The sequence below is a fragment of the Trachurus japonicus genome, chromosome 11, assembly GCF_045865225.1.
Source record: "Trachurus japonicus isolate A0001 chromosome 11, Traja_1.0".
Lineage (NCBI taxonomy): Eukaryota > Metazoa > Chordata > Actinopteri > Carangiformes > Carangidae > Trachurus > Trachurus japonicus.
In genome coordinates, this window is record NC_140917.1 from 10,689,128 (window position 1) to 10,706,250 (window position 17,123).

At 39.8% G+C, this 17,123-nt stretch overlaps 1 protein-coding gene and 1 long non-coding RNA gene across 2 annotated transcripts in view; both read left to right on the plus strand.

The window, feature by feature from the left end:
* The window catches only part of LOC146978246 (uncharacterized), a 37,846-nt gene extending 20,987 nt beyond the window's left edge, over positions 1–16,859 (plus strand). Inside the window, exons 2-4 of the long non-coding RNA XR_015036960.1 lie at positions 15,282–15,350; positions 15,999–16,067; positions 16,772–16,859. This is a non-coding gene — a long non-coding RNA (uncharacterized LOC146978246). The remainder of the gene's footprint in view (positions 1–15,281; positions 15,351–15,998; positions 16,068–16,771) is intronic.
* LOC146978249 (uncharacterized) lies at positions 1,277–12,832 on the plus strand. The gene is made up of 3 exons (XM_085790492.1): positions 1,277–1,337; positions 11,827–12,112; positions 12,562–12,832. Exons 1-3 carry the CDS (start codon positions 1,277–1,279, stop codon positions 12,830–12,832), a joined length of 618 nt encoding a protein of 205 aa, XP_085646618.1.
* Positions 16,860–17,123: the final 264 nt, after the last annotated feature.

The window sequence follows — 17,123 nt, forward strand, 5'->3', positions numbered from 1 at the left end:
TATTTGTTATGGGTTATAAGAACCAACCTGCTACTGTGAGCTTGCACTGTATCTACTGTAATGACCTGCATCATTACTGTGTCATCATCACAGCACCGTGCTGACATGAGGAAGTCAGAGTCAATGTGCCTCAGATCTAATTTCCTTTTCTTTATTTAACTTTTTATTAAGGAAAACTAGTGAAATACGATGTTAATCATCACACCAGAAGATTTCTACAGATTTTAAAACACTTCTAGGAAGGAATGATCAAGTCACATCAAGTCATGCTCATGAGCTCTAAAGCCAGAAATTCTAAGATGAATTAAATTCAAGTTGACGAAACTAAACTTTCATATTTAGTCCATTATAAAAGTATCAATCAGTATCATTGAATCAACAGTTTATCACAACAGACAGATTTTCACATTTTCAGTCATCAGTTCTTTAGGCATGCAGACATGCTAACAGCTGCATATGTTGGAGACAAAGTGAACTACACATATATATTGAGTTCATATTAAAAGATTAGTTGATTGCAGTAAATGCCTGTATGATGTTTAACAGTGTGAAAATAATGCTCCCTATTTGCTTCAAAGTTTTAATGCTACATACTGTATATGGAAAAAGCCTTCTATTAAAATGCATTTGTTGTACACAGTCTTTCTACTGTACTCTTTCATATATTCACATTAAACAGAATCACACGATACCTGCACTGGCTAAGTCAGCTTCCTGGACAGAACAAGATCAATGCCATCAACATTCACCCTGCCAGTCATCAGATATCCTGCCTGGCCAAAGGACCATGCATGGAGCGTTTCACCATCCTGAGACTGTACACTATGCAGAAGAAGGGAGGCTGAGGGCGAGTGAGCATTAAAGTCACTATGAAACAACCAACATCAATGAGTACATCAGGAAAATGGTGAATGTCTCAGGCAGCAGAAAATCAAATGGCTGTCATAGTGTCCAGGAACATCTGTGTTAAGCAATGGCTGGAGGTCACAGGGTCAAGATAAAAGATTTAAGAATACTTTGTAAATTCAAAGGTGAAGAAAATTTTTTAAAACAATGTAATTATTGTCTTATTTATATTTCCTGATAGAATATGGGTAACTTGCTGACGAGCACAGTAAAATTTGCAAGACATTAACAGATACTTTAAGTAGAGAGTGGTTTCAGGGTTCAACACTTCATGTGGTTGAATATATTAATACACCCAATAAACTGAGTTCCTGTTCTCACCTTATATAGTCTGTGATCTGATCTGTTCTTTTCATTTCAGTCTGTCAGGATGAGGGTCCAGATCTGCAGCATCCTGTTGGCCTTTGTCCTGGGCTGTAACGTCTCTGCAGGTAAGAACATTTGAATCCATCAAAAATCGCAAACTTCTGTTTCTTAATTGTTTCTATTTTTGATGTCTTTTAGTGACATACCGACAACGCATTGCAGCAGTTCCGTATTTAGAGCTCGATGTTCTGACTGATACAACCCTCATATCCATAAAATGGTGCTAAACAGCTAGCCTGACTCTGGTTCAACACCAATGTATTGTAATGATTAGTTTTATAATGTGTAGTTGGACACTGCCAGGCTGGGTCTTTTCCTCTGTTAACAAAAGCTACGCTAAAAAGTTGCTGTCATCAGTTCGAAAATGTTCTGTATTTCGTATACAGGTATGCTGTCAACAACACAACACCAATCAACAACACCAATGCCAACAACACCAACAATAACAACAATGCCAACAACAACGCCAACAATAACAACAATGCCAACAACAACAACAGCAGCAGCAGCAGCAGCAGTAACATCATGGACAAGTGCAGGTATGAATACCACAAACAACCCAAGATAGTCTGATTCAACACCAAAATAATATAATGTAATGATGGGTAGCCTACACCTTTTTTTGTTATTGCGTAGCTTTGGACTCTGCCAGCTCAGGAGCCTACAGTACAGTAGAGTCTAACATGATAACACAGTTACAGTAAATGATATTCAAAAAGAACAAGGTCAAACAGAATATGTTGCAGGCTGGTTATTGTCTAGCTTGCAAATGAGGCTGTACCACAAAGCGAGGTCAATTTACCCAGGGTTACTGCTAGCCTAGCTGAACCTATCCACAACAATGGCAATCCGGATCCTAGATTGCCTAGAAGAAACCTGCTCACATCTTTTATTGTCTGAACTGGTTTTAGCAGTTAACTGAAAGGGCACAGGAGTCATCGACCAATCCAGGCCACATTGCCTCCAAATTGGTTATCATGCAATCACAGATCATCTGAAACAATGGGAAGTTTCCTATTGGGTCATTTAATGTACATAATTAATTGATGTCATTGACAGGGATCATAAGTCATTTTACATAAACGCTGATACTGTGGTCACTATTTACAAACTCCATGTGCTTGTGGATCTGTGTTCAGTCCAGCGCATCAGTGACACTGCAGAAAGGGAGAGGTGCAACACAGAGGAGGATGAAGAGCATAATAATAATTCACACAGGTTAAGGTGCTGAAAGTCTCTATTTCCTGTGTTTTAATGCATATTTCAATGTCCCCACACAAAATACAAAGCAACAACAGAAACGACAGTGACGACAGCATCACCAACAGCAACAACAGCATCATCACCAACAGCTTCAGCTTCTCCTGACCTGTGGCTAATGCCTGTTCGCACGGTGCTTGTGATGCTCTATCTAATCACCATGATCAGCATCATCGTCGTTATCCGGAGAAAAGGTGAATATAGTTTGACCTACGTTTGGTTTCCTGCATTTGAAAATACAAAATGTGCTGAAGCTGAGACATTTGATGTTTGTTGCATCAGATTTGGAGGAAATTTATGAAATCTGAGGATTAAACATAGGTCCAAATGATACAAGATCTGTCATAGTCACACATCCAATATTGTAGGCTCCTTAAACGGCCACTTGGTGGTGCTGTTTCTAACACCTCCTCTTAAACAGACACTGAGCTGTTTCATACTGTGCACTGGCTAAGAAGTTGCTGCAGAGGTTAAATAAATCATCCATCATCTCCATGTTTGTTCTCTGTCGTTTGCAGCTCAACAGATACAGAAGGAGAGACTTGAAGAATCTGTTACACCTCCTCTCCAAACTCCTCCTCCTGTGGATGAAGCCATCTATGTAAATTTAGAATGAAGAAGTTTCCATTGTGTAAATAATGACTCTCCTGCATCAGTGTATTCTGGTGACCTGTTGTGGTAATAACATGGTCCGTGTTTGTGTTTAGTAATGATACAGTTAAAGCAGAAGTAAGTGATATATTTGTGTTAAAGGGATAGTTCACCCTAGAATGATATTTCGCTCATTATCTACTCACCCTCATGTTGACTAAGGGCTGGAAGAAGTTTCAGATTCCTCCGTCCCTTCTCTGAGTTACAGGGGGTCTCGGCATAGCAGTGCATGTCCATATAACGGTTGCAAAGGGACACCGGAGCTCTTCGTAAAAAAACACACACAAAAAAACATCCAAATACCTCCATGATGCTCGTATGTAATGTCCGTCTTGTGCTGAAGCCCCAAATTGCGTAATTGTCCCGAAAAAAATTAAATAAGTCTATATTTTAAGCTTGTTTGTAGCGGAAGCTTCTCGAAGCTCCTCTTCCTGGTCCGTCCAAATCTCACGTGATTTGCGCCGGCGTCAGCATGCGTCAGTGCGGTTACTGCGAATCACGCGAGATTATATTAATATATATAAGATATATATATAAGATATTTAATTTTTTTCGGGACAATTACGCAATTTGGGGCTTCAGCACAAGACGGACATTACATACGAGCATCATGGAGGTATTTGGATGTTTTTTTGTGTGTGTTTTTTTACGAAGAGCTCCGGTGTCCCTTTGCAACCGTTATATGGACATGCACTGCTATGCCGAGACCCCCTGTAACTCAGAGAAGGGACGGAGGAATCTGAAACTTCTTCCAGCCCTTAGTCAACATGAGGGTGAGTAGATAATGAGCGAAATATCATTCTAGGGTGAACTATCCCTTTAATATAAGTCTTAAATAGTTATATCTTCCGACAGCAATCACTTACATAGAGTGTTTGGACCGAAACACGGGTCTGTCAGTCACTCTGCTCTGAGCCGAGGAGAAAACATTTATCGTATCCTACAGTTTTTATCCAATGAGGAGAGAGAACGGCATGCAGGGCTGTGTGTGCAGCCAAGGGACGCCGTGAATGTGGCGACGTAGGGACGAGGACTGTTATGGTGCGTTCAAGGAAACTCGTAACTCCTGTTTTTCCGACCTGTGAAGTTGTATCAGTTTGATCTGGTACGAGTTCACGGGTCGGAAGTTACGAGTGGCCGTTATAGTGCACTTTCACAGGTAAAACAGGTCGGAAAAACACGAGTGGGTTGCCTGGAACGCTACAAAGTCGTAAGTTGTGACTTGAAGCTGTAATTTACGATTTCAAAAGCCTGCCTGGAACGCAGCATTAGCGAAAATGACTGGATTGCTTACTTCTGCTTTAAATACGTTGCTAAATCGTTATAAGTGTTAATAAATCATTATAAGGCTTCTACAGTCCAGCAGTTACCTGTGATGTTTCTACAGAACTTCCACCACACCACAAGTCTGATTAAATGTCTAAATGCACACACACACACACACACACACATTAAATGCACAACTTGTTTCTTTCAGTTGGCTTATAAAAGACACACTGTGGTATTACAGTAAACAGTTATCGTGCTGTTGCATCACCTCCCGCTAAAATGACAGGTCATGGTTCATGGTATCTACTAACTGCATCATTATCTCTTAGGAATATCAGATATTTTTTGCGTTTGGGAGTGACACATGAACCCATGAAACCATGAAAAGGTTAATGATATATAAAACTCAGTGGGTGATGCAGAGTGGTTTTTGTTTTGTTTCCTGTTCTGTTTGACCTTGATGACACATGTAAAACACATTTTTCCATGAACAATGTGATGCCATACAATGCCAACAGTGTAGTCATTACAGACAGATTTATCTTCCTCTCACAGTTTCACATGTGGAAGCGTCAGTTCTTCTTTTGACATGTAGAAATACCAGCTGCACATGTTGGAGATGATAAACCCCGAAACCTTTCCAGGACAGGCCGTGGGAGTTTGTTGCATGATCACAAACACCCTGTTAGGATGAGGAAATAAGAGTCCATGCTCCTCAGATCTAATGTTTCACACAAAAAAAAACAACCAACAAACTCTTCTCTTTGGCCTTTAACAGAAATCTGGGCATTTATGTGTGTGGAAATGGAGCATGAATGTGTATTTTGGTAAAAGGAAGGGTGCTCTTGCGCTTCAGCCGGTATGACAACTGTTTCACAGTAATTGCATAGTTTGATCAATCCTGCACTTTGGTCAACTGTGTTTTTAAAGGAGCTTGAGGCAAGATCAAGGAATAAAACTCATTAGCGATACAACGGCCGTAGCGGCCGTCAGGGTTACTGCAGCCATCAGCCAAACTGGTGCGGGAGCGCGCATCAACTCTCCACTCTCCACAGCAGTGCAGCTGATGCTGTGACAGTGATACTGGCTGAATTGGAAACGGCATAACGTTACTATACCAGTGTTTTCCATTAATCAGCCGCCACAGTTCCGTTTGGGTCCGCCACAGCAGTGTGTGTGTGTGTGTGTGTGTGTCGTGAGAGAGACGGCAGGTAGAGGGGCTGACTGGCAGAGATGAGAGATAGTGAAAGCTGTTCTTTCACTATCTCTCATCTCTGCCAGTCAGCCCTTCTACCTGCCGTTTCTTTTCATTCAAATGAACTAACGCGACTGCCACTGTTAGATTTCATCAATGAGACCAGCATTTATCTCCTAAAAACAATTCAACCAGCCGGCAGAAAACCTCTAAAAACCTGTGGGGAAGTTACTCGGCTCGTTTTCTTTCCTGGGAGGAGGACAGAGGTTGCCCGGCCGATGAGCTCAGCTCCCCGGCTGCAGCCTCTGTGACGAGCCGCTGCTGCTGCTGCGTGTGTGTGGCTCTGCACTCCTCCGAAAAATGTCGGAGCAAATCTACTTACAGACGTTATTTGGATAAACTGACAACAGATTGGGAATCTAAACTGTCACTTTCTCGCATGAAAAAATATTAAAATTTAAGAAAGTGACGTTATTTCTCTACTCGCTGCTCACATAACTGTTCAGGCTGCAAGACATCCGCCGACCGCTGGTCGCAAGCGGTGGAAAGCCGGAGCTGTCGAGGACGCGCATGCAGCGTCATTTGACGTCACATCCGCGGACAGCGCGGGAAATTCTGACCCAGAATTGCAGCGCATTATGCAGCACACAGCCTGTTCAAGGCAACGGAGAGATACGCGAGTGGGCTCATTCTTTTTGGTTTTGAACGCTTCATCGCCCATTACCAGTAAAAAACTTAAAACGCATGTGCATTTCTTGCCTCATGAACCTTTAAATGCACTATAATATATTTGCACACTGACTATCAGAGAACACAATGTTCAATTAAATGTCAATAATGGCAGATGATTTCTAAGCTAAGCTAAATAAACGTAAAGTTGACGAAACTAACTTACACATTGAGTTCATAATGGAGACCAGTTGATCAGATGCAGTCTACAGTATGTGCTTGACAGTGTTAATGCTACAAATGTATGGAAACAACCTTCTACTAAAATAAACCTGTAGCACACTGTCTGTCTGTCTGCAGCCCTTTCACCCACCCACCCACAGTGAATAGACAGAATCACACAGTACAAAGGAAGTCTGATGTCTGATACTGTGTGGTTAAGATAGAAAGAGATTAGCTCTGAGCCCTGCTACTACTCTTTTCTTTGAATCCTGTATTTGTTAACCCCTTCACCATACCCTGCACAAGTTTTTACATGTTAGTTTGTAGTGCACAAATTACTGTGATACTGAAGAAAATTTCAAAAATGTTACAATTTTGGCATAGGATGCAACTTCTTTCACTTCTTATAATATATGGATATATCCTCTGAAAGTTTAAGTCACACTGGATCTTTAAGTGTTTCATGTCTGTGAGAGAGAGAGAAGGTGAAAGAGAAAACAATTCCTTCAGGAAGCTTTCTCTTTCACCGTCACCTTCTGTTTTAAGTTTCACCTTTCACATTAAGTTTTAGTGAAGAGAAAGATGCACAGACAGACAAGCCAGACAGATGTGGCCTCAGATACGCTGCACACCCGCAGTTTTGCAAAACTAGCAGGACATCTGGTTACTGGGCGGCTGTGGCTCTGAAGGTAGAGTGCATCATGCCATGGACGAAATTTTGATTACAGAGGTGGGGGGGACATAGCTGGCTTGAGTTGGCTCCGGGGGGGGGGGGGGGGGGGGGGGGGGGTAGGGGTTCTACTTGTGAAGATAACCCAACATTTAAAAGGCCTGCAATATCTTTTGTATAGTTTTATTTATGAAGAAACTCAGAATTCCTTTGCTGCTGTTTTACTCTAACTATCAGCACCGACATAAAAATGAGTTCCAACTGTGAGAAATTGATTACAACTGATTACAAGCGTGATCATTGGTGGATGGAGGCTTCAGACGCACATATGTGTAGACTACAATCAGTCACATGCTCTGATCATGTCACAAAACCTGGCGATCAGTGTTTGGGAAATTATAGTTAAGGGGCTGTGAACGCGATTTTATAACTTTATGATTACATGGTTTGGCTGAGGTTGGGTTAGGAGGTCGTGGTGGTAAAAAAAACAAAAACAAAACTGTGGAGATCACCTGAACAGGTATCGCACCAGAGCGGCTCCGACTGAGGAGCAGGAGATCTTCTACCTGGAGGAGGTCTGTGTGTAGGCTACTGCTCCAGCGGGGCCGTTTCTGTTCAAACAGCTGATTAATGAGCATCGGTCCTATCTGTCTGAGTGACAGCAGGGACGGCCAATCACACGTTAGCAAGAAACGACAGAGCCAATCGATCAGCTTGTGGGCGGTCTAAAGGGAAACAGGCTTCAGCTTGAGCGGCTGTGTTCCGCTTGGTCCTAGTGCTTGGCCCGTTTCTGTTTAATAAAGCGTAACATCGTTTTTGGATGGTAAAACTGCAGGGGACCAAGCCTGCCTTTGGAAAAAGTGCAGGGGACATGTCCCCTGTGTCCCCCCTTAAAATTACGTCCGTGCATCATGCACTAACCGAAAGGTCGTCACTGCAACAACCAAGAATGGGACGGCCCAAGTGTCCTTGGGCGAGACACTGAACCCACTTCCCCCTCAGAGGAGCAAACCAGACACTAAGACACCAGAACTGTAAAAAAAAAAAAAAAAAAAAAAAAGCAGTCTCTTTATTTGCACAAAAATAGATAAAAAAAAGTCTATGGTCTAGGAGGAAAGGGGGGGGGGGGGTTTAAAGGGCAAAGGTGAGAAATAGGTTAACCAGCACTGTTTTAAAGGAACAAACACTTACCTGCTTTTTGGAGGTTTCTTGTGCAAAAAGTTCTACTTGCTTGCAATGATGGGAGAAAAACCACCAACTGACCCCGTATGAATATTTTCTACAATGTTTTCTCACTTTTTCTTTTCTTCAAATTTTGATCTAATAATGATCTGAAACTAGGTCTGTACAAGCATGCTGTGGTTTTGTTTTCCTGTCTGTCTCATTCTCAGCGTTTTGTCATTTTGTTTGAGCTTTTCAATAGCTCCTTTGGCTGCAGTTTGTCTTTTGACAATTTTCTTCTATTCATTGGTTCTCATTGCATGTCCCACACATCAGCTGATTGTGCAACTAAATAGCTGATTATGTTATTATCATTCATCTGTTCCTGTTTGTTTGCTGCTTCTTTGTTTCCTGTATTCTGGATGTTAAGCTGTTTGCCACTTGAACATTAAAATATCTTTGATCACAACTTACAATCATTTTCTCCACAAACATGCTTTTCATACTATGAAAGTCATAAGTGTCATTGCTAGTTGCAATGACACTTATGACTCATTGTGAAAAGGGTGTAACATACTGTGTCTTCTAAAAGAGGAAACAATAATATAATCAGATAAACAACACAAATGGTCTGGGAGCTTACAGTAATCTATGAACTGTACTAAGCACAATGATGCACTGCACAAGCAATTACCTAAATAAACAAGATCACATTGATATCTATGCACAATTTAAAGTCACCAATCAACCTAATGTGTGTGCGTGTGTGTATGTGCGTGTCTGCGCAGGACCAGGCATCAAAACCAAGACCATCATGTTGTAAGGCATCAATGCTAACCACTGCACCACCCAATGCATGGGTTAAATATTTCTAAATGCACTTATTTTGAACATTGAGGGCTGAGTCAATGCTGATGTGGTTACTTGAATCAAGTCAGGGCATCTAAACCATTGGGGTCCGGGCATCAGAGATTTCAGGGGGTCCACAGAGCTTTGTCTGTTCTGAGGACAAAAGCAGGGGGGGGCTTCAAGGGAAAAAGGTTGGGAACCACTGCTCTAAGCCAATATCATAGCAAACAGTTTGCACACACAAAAGTACATGTGACTATACTGTATGTAAGTTTGAGCAGTGAAAATCAGTGTCCTTCCATTTTCCTCAAATATGCCGCATGTGATTCTTGAATGAAGCAATTCATTTAAGTTTGGGTCATAGAATCTTTAACCTTTTTATTATTATTATTGTGAAAGAGAACAAATAAAATTGTTAATTGAAAGTCACTTTAACTTTTAAAACATTCTCATATTTCCTGATCTAAGACTCTTAATTCTTGACATGCACAGGGTTGTTTGCAAGACATTTACAGATACATTACAGTAATGTGAGCTGCCAGTGTGGTTTCGATGTTGGACGCGCCATTGTGGTTGAAGAGGAACAAATATGAATACACCCAAACAGCTGAGTTCCTGTTCTCATCTCACATAGAAAGTGTGGTCTGGTCTGTCGTTTTCAGTTCAGTCTGTGTCAGGATGAGGGTCCAGCTCTGCAGCGTCCTGTTGGCCTTGGTCCTGGGTTGTAACGTCTCTACAGGTAAGGACTCTTTAAATCCATCAATAAGTTTATAAAATATAGATTTAAAAAAAAATTCTTTATAGTTCATCTTTGTTCAGTGTCATTGATGGTGGACTACCACAGTGTTAAGAAGTGCATTATGTGCAGCTGTGAGTCAGACTGAGAGACAAACTAACACTGTTCGATTCAGTGTTTTGTTGTCAACAAGAAGAACATTTTCATTATTAGTCTTAATTTTCTTGACAGGTCATTGCAGTTTTATTCAACTTCATCATTCCCTTTAACGTTTTGTATTTCATGCTTAAAGCAGAAGTAAGTGGAATGTTTGTGTTAATATAAGTCTTAAATAGTTATATCTTCCGACAGCAATCACTTACATAGAGTGTTTGGTCTGAAACACGGGTCTGTCAGTCACTCTGCTCTGCTGTAAGCCGAGGAGAAAACTTTCCTTGTATCCTACAACCTTTATCCAATGAGGAGAGAGAACGGCATGAAGGGGCGGTCCTCTCTGTGTGTGCAGCCAAGGGATGCGCGTGAATGTGGTGATGTAGGGACGAGGGCGGGGACTGCTAACTCCATCGGCTGACAAGAAGTTAGCCAAAACGACCGATCGCTTACTTCTGCTTTAATGTGTTATCTTTGAAGGTTTGATCCATAAGGAGATATATTTCTATGTTAAAAGTGACAGTTGGGGTTATCTGGCATGTGGTTGTTTGCGGCACACGTCAGTACGCCTCCATAGAGAAGCAGCCGGAGTTTTTTCACATACATCACTTTGCAGCTTCTGTGCTGGTGCTACTGCTGCTTCACACAACCACATGTCAAATATCCTGAGCTTTAAACACCAAAAACCATCTCAGTGTAGTGAAGGAGACAAAGACATGAGCCCATAAACAATGTTTGATCTTTCAACTATAGACAAGCATTGAGCTTCATTTGAATGTAATTGGACTATCTCAACAAACAATAATCAAACAAAAGAACAAACAACTTCCCTTCCATCTGTATGACTGTGCTCAAACTCTGATGGTGCGTGTGGTATGAAAAACACAGGTTCACGAGCACTTTCTGCATCAGATAACCCATCCTCTAGTTTTGCTCACAATCTTAGAAAAGCTGGAATAATTTATACCACACTTCTAAAATCCCTAATCATGAACTGATACATTTTAAAGATGTATCTTACACCTAAAGACTCAATCTACAGTAATGAAACTTGTATCCTCCCCTTATTGCGACCTCTGCCCAAATCCTGATTTGGATCTTTTATGCATATGGCATTGTCCAGAAGTCATCATTTTTAGGGAAATGATATCGTCTATACTGATAAAACATTTTGATGTTGTAATTCCTTACTGTCCTAAATATTTTTTTTATTGAATAACCCATCTGCTTTAATACTATCTAATTGCCACTATCCTGTTTTATTTAGCTGCTATGGTAGCACTTCGCTGGCAACCCCCTCACACTCTCTCTCGGACTCATTGGTTACATGGACTGTCAGTAGCCAGAATGCACAATACAAAGCAAGCCACTATCACCTCGATTTCCTCAATAGAAAAAAATCAGCAATTTGTTGTGTCCTCTAACTGGTCTCTAGAGCTGTGTGTGTTCTTTTTTCTGTGTTATTGTTATAATTTTTATTTATTTATTTACTCTAATTAATTATATTGTTATACTATCCAAGTGTAGTCGGATGTCCTAAGTCTGTCTTTGTGTGTTGCTGCCTGGGGTGGGGTGTCTGTTTTGTGTGTGTATTTTGTTTTTGTTTGTTAATGGGTTTTTTTTTTTATGGAAACACTAATGAACATTTTGAAAAAGAAGATCTTGTTATCATAAAATTGATGTTTCATAAATTAAAACTAAATTGTTTTGATTCTTTTGCAGGAATAAAATCCATAGTTGTTGTGGAGAAACGTGGAGTCACTCTGCCTTGTCCTCAAACTGTGGAGGGTTCAGTGACGTGGAGCAGAGAGATAAATGGAAAAGTGGTTGAAATTCTTAGCATTGATGGTGACAGGGAGACAAGATACAATGATCCAGACAAACGACACAGTACGTTAGCAGATAAGTCACTGTACAATAAGAGAGCTGTTGTCTCAGACAGTGGAAGATACTTCTGCAACAACCAACCAGCTGTGGATCTGACAGTGATCCCATCAGGTAACATCAACCTTTATCAATCTTGTTCATGTTTCTGTTCTTATATGAGTTGCTAAGTTCATTTTAAAAGATTATTTTACTGTCAAGATTCCCATTCTCTGACTCAACAGCATCCTGCTTAACATGTTACAGTAAATACTGTGTTATCACAGCTGGATACCAGTTTTATCAGGAAAGTGTAGGCATTCAGTCTGTGTGAAATCTGTTTTAGAGTGTGTAAGTGTGAATTGGACTCTGATCATTGTGGCAGCTGGAGATTGTGATGCTCATAAACTGTAATGTATTTTGCCCACCTCATTTATATCAGTGACAGAGGACTCCACAACACTTCTCCACATAACTTCAGGTGTTAGTTTACACAACATCTGAAACAGGAAAAAAGTCCATGACTTTTACATTATACAACATACAACATTAATATTTTCTCATTCTGTATTTGCTCTGTACGGGAACAACAATAGAAAATGCTCCAGAGATGACCAGCATCACTCTGACATGTCCTGAAGGATCAAATGATAAAACATGGAGAAGAGAAGTTGTTGGAAGACAAAAAAATATCAGAGGTTCTGTCTCCTATGTGGACAGGACGTTGTCTATACCACATGTGCAGCATGATGACTCTGGACTGTACTACTGTGGAGGAGGAGCTGTGTATCTGAACGTCACCAAAAGTGAGCGAGGTTATAGACAAAATGTCAGAGGGGAGAAACAGAAAGATGGAGGGAGATAAGACAGAGCTCAATCTTCTGACTGATTTTAAAACCCTCATCTGTAAAATGGTGCTAAACAGCTACCCTGACTCTGACTCAACACCACTGTATTGTAATAATTGGTATGGTAATCTTTTTAGAGTGTAGTTTGGACACTGCAGCCTCTGTTTCCTCAATATACACTAACAAGTTGCTGACATTTTTGACAAGTTTTCGATGGTCTAGTCATAAATGTATATTAATTGAAATCCTGTCAGTCTTCAAAGTGTTGATAGGCCTTCCAATAATGTTGTATGTGTTCCCTATACTATGCTGACGACAACAACAACAACAGCAACAGCAATGCCAACAACAACAACAACAGTATCATCATGGACAAGTGCAGGTATGAATACCACAAAGAACCCCAGATAGCCTGACTCTGATTCAACACCAATGTAATGTAATGATGCCGTATAAAAATGGTACAGCTCCTCTCTGGAATACCCCTCAGGTATGCCGACATCCACAACAGCACCACCAACAGAAACCATCACAACGACAACAACAAAGCCTACAACAACGCCAACCACAAAACGAAAAAAGCCAAAAAAAAACAAAACAACGACACCAACAAAAACAACAACAACGCCAACCACAACAACAACAACAACAACAACGACAGCAATAACAACAACAACAACAGCAAAGCCTAAAACAACACCAGCAACAACAACGCCAACGGCAACATCAACAACAGTGACAATTATTAAAGGTATGAATACCACAAAGAACCAAAAACTGACAACTACAACATATTTCATAAATGTTATTTGCACCCTGAAAATAATGTAATCATGAAAATCATTAGTTGTTTTAAATTTTTTTGTTTTCTATGCGGATCTGAAGACAAGATTACTGCTGCTTTGCTATGTGGAATACTTATCCCCATCTTCCTCTTCCTCATCATCATCATCTTCGTCATCCGCTGCCTTACTTCGAGATCGAGGTCCAAAAGGCGAGGTGAACAAAATCTGATCTGAAAATATTTGAGAATTGAGAACAGAATTTTGAAGAATACAAAATGTATAAATATAGGAAATGTTTTCAGATATGATCTCTAGATATGAGCTATTGTCTATAAAATAAAAGTAAACTGCTGCCATGCCCTAATCCTAAAACCGACGTAATGCCATTACTGGGCTTTATTGGAGGTATTTTAATTTACCATTTACTTAAAGGGATAGTTCACCCAAAATTGAAATTTCACTCTTTATCTACTCACCCTCATGTCGACTAAGGGCTGGGAGAAGTTTCAGAGTCCTCCGTGGCTTCTCTGAGTTACAGGGGGTCTCGGCGTAGCAGTGCATGTCCATATAACGGTTGCAAATGGATACCAACTGTCTTCGTAACAACAAGACACACCAAAAAACATCCAAATACCTCCATGCTGCTCAAATTTCGACGAACCGGGGAGGGGACGGACCCTGGTTTGTCCAAATTGGACAAACCGGGAAGAGGAGCTTCCGCTACAAACAAGCTTGAAATATAGACTTATTTAATTTTTTTCTGAACAATTTCGCATTTTGGGGCTTCAATACAAGGCGGACATTACATACGAGCACCATGGAGGTATTTGGATGTTTTTTGGTGTGTCTTTTTGTTACGACGACAGTTGGTATTCATTTGCAACCGTTATATGGACATGCACTGCTACGCCGAGACCCCCTGTAACTCAGAGAAGCCACGGAGGACTCTGAAACTTCTCCCAGCCCTTAGTCGACATGAGGGTGAGTAGATAATTTCAATTTTGGGTGAACTATCCCTTTAATGTATTCATGAGAGTGAAATTATACTTAATTAGGTATTTTCACGACAGATGGCAAAAACATCTTCAGAATTTAAAGTCCACATCACAATCTTGTATGGTATTGTGACAATGACAACATTTTTTATAGAAATTGAAGATAAAAATCCAGTCTATGAAGAGATACCGGACATAATAGTGTGTCCACCTTCACATGGTGAGTAATCAAACAATTTTCCTTCTATGATTGAGACGGTAACGATCGTGGATCCAAACATGATCCATTCCCTTTAATTTGTTGTAATCTTGTATATTTATTGACAAAAACATATTTATTTATGTTTTACCTCTCATTTTGCATATATAGGAAGTTCCACTGCACCAACAGCTACCTATTATTTGGCAACATTTCCCGGTAAGTATCAAAGCACTTTTAAGGTACAAAGAAGAACTGTCTAAGCTTTGGTGGGGGGTTTTTCATAGCACTATGGTGAAGCACCAAATTGAGAAAAATATTTCATCTCATAAGTATTAAATATCTTAACTTTGTAGATCATATCGATATTTTCTTCCTGTAATTAATATTGATAGCCTGATGTGATATGATGTAATATAATCTGATGTAGCTCAAAAACTCAGTTTGATGTCATTGATAAATGTTTGTTGGTTCATTTTTTCAACAGGTGTCTCAACCTCCAATGATCCCACATACTCTACTATCAGTGATCTCCCTCTGTCAGAAAACAAGACTGGTAAACAAACTGTTTGTTCACTTTTTTTTTTTTAAGAAAAAAGAATGAATGTGCACTTCAGTGACCGGGTTAGTTAAGTAAACAATGAAGTGGTTTCTGTAACTGGTTAAGGGGAGCAGAGAAACATGTTTCCCTGCAGGTTGATCATGAGATCTTTGTAATGAAGAAAGGAAACCTAACATTCTTTTAATTGTACAAAACTCCAGCTAAGTCTTTATACTATTTATGCTTGTCTGAAACCCTCTTACCCCCCAAAGCTTCCAAGCATCTCTGTAAATTTCCACAATTGATGATCTCTATGACAGCCCACCCTGAGACTAAGCCCTGGCTGCTGTTGATTTTCTGTCCTACATGGTTCAAAGACACGTTTTCTAAAGTAGCTCTGAAAGTGAAAGTCGTGAAAGAACCCACATAGTCTAAATAGATATTTTTCCACCACTGAAACTCACAGTGTCAGATCATGTACACCAAATGCATTAATGAGGAAACGAGTCATAAAGACTTCCTGAGAACCAACCAGCTTCTGAATGCGGTCATGGGTAAACGGGACAGAGTGCAGCACATGGAGTAGGGCTACTTTGGTGATATAACCTTCTCCTGATCACACCCAGTAAACAGTATACTCATTATTGTAATTTCTTTTTACAGTGACGTCACAACCTACTGATTCCACATATTCGGAGATCAGCGACACATGTTTTACTCAAAACAATAAAGGTAAATTGAATTATTAGCTGAATGCTGAAGAGGAGTATTTTGTTCTTTTATTTCCAGGTGCAATTAGGGGACTTTTATTTTAGAAAAAAAAAAAAAAAACACTTTGTTATTCCATAGCAGTGTAAGCTGATGTACGAATGCATTATGAACACATATTATGAAAGGTCTTATGAATCCCACCCATAATGTAAAGTGTTACCGTACATTTCAACTATATAGCTACTATCATATAAACATCCATGTCAGAATACGTTGTGGTGACCCACAATAGGGAACATAGTAAACACATTCACCCAGGTACCAGAGGGCTTGTACCTTTAAGAGCTAGAGTTTAGAATAGATGGTTACTTAGCAACCCGAGAGTTTATGCCAGTTCCGATTCTATAGATTTTAGATGGTTTCTTAGCAACCTCGGGTGTTTCAGTGTTTTTGTTGTGTGGAGAGTAAACAGACTCGACTCACCTCTGATCATTATTTACATCTCCACAATGTAATCATTCCACATTTTGTTTTATGTGGTTTTATTTTATGTGTACAGTTAATCTGTCAATATGGATCAGTAACATATGGGTTCCAACGAAACACTTTGATCATATAATCTGAAATAAGAAAGGCAAATGAGTATCAAATGTTTGCCAAATCATTTTAATCCAGCAGGAAATTTCATGAATATTATTGATTGTATTTTTATTCTTGATTGACAGGTTCATCACAGCCGACCAACACATATTGTTTACTGGAGAGACCCAAAGCTGCCGGAAACAACAATGATCAATAGTGTCTTTATATTTAGCCTATAGTTAAATAGCCTACTATATATTTTTTTAAAGGAAATAGATGGTAAAATCTGGTGCATTACCATACATCCATGTAATTACACTGTTAGTGGTTTTTAGATAAAAATCAAATATGTCTATGTATTTCTTTGTGTTTTGTATAGTTTAACTTTACAAATAGGCTATAATAATAATACACGTGATTTTGTGGTAGTTTAATTCACTATTCATATTTATTATTCTTTAAAAGGATATTCCATCGTAAGTTGTTCCCATGGTC

Excerpts from the sequence above, each read along its gene's own strand:
- LOC146978249 (XM_085790492.1), top strand. The coding sequence starts at position 1,277 with ATGAGGGTCCAGATCTGCAGCATCCTGTTGGCCTTTGTCCTGGGCTGT. Across the intron at positions 1,338-11,826 it reads GGGCTGTAACGTCTCTGCAG|GAATAAAATCCATAGTTGTT; the intron begins GTAAGAACATTT and ends ATTCTTTTGCAG. Across the intron at positions 12,113-12,561 it reads ATCCCATCAGGTAACATCAA|AGAAAATGCTCCAGAGATGA; the intron begins CCTTTATCAATC and ends GGGAACAACAAT.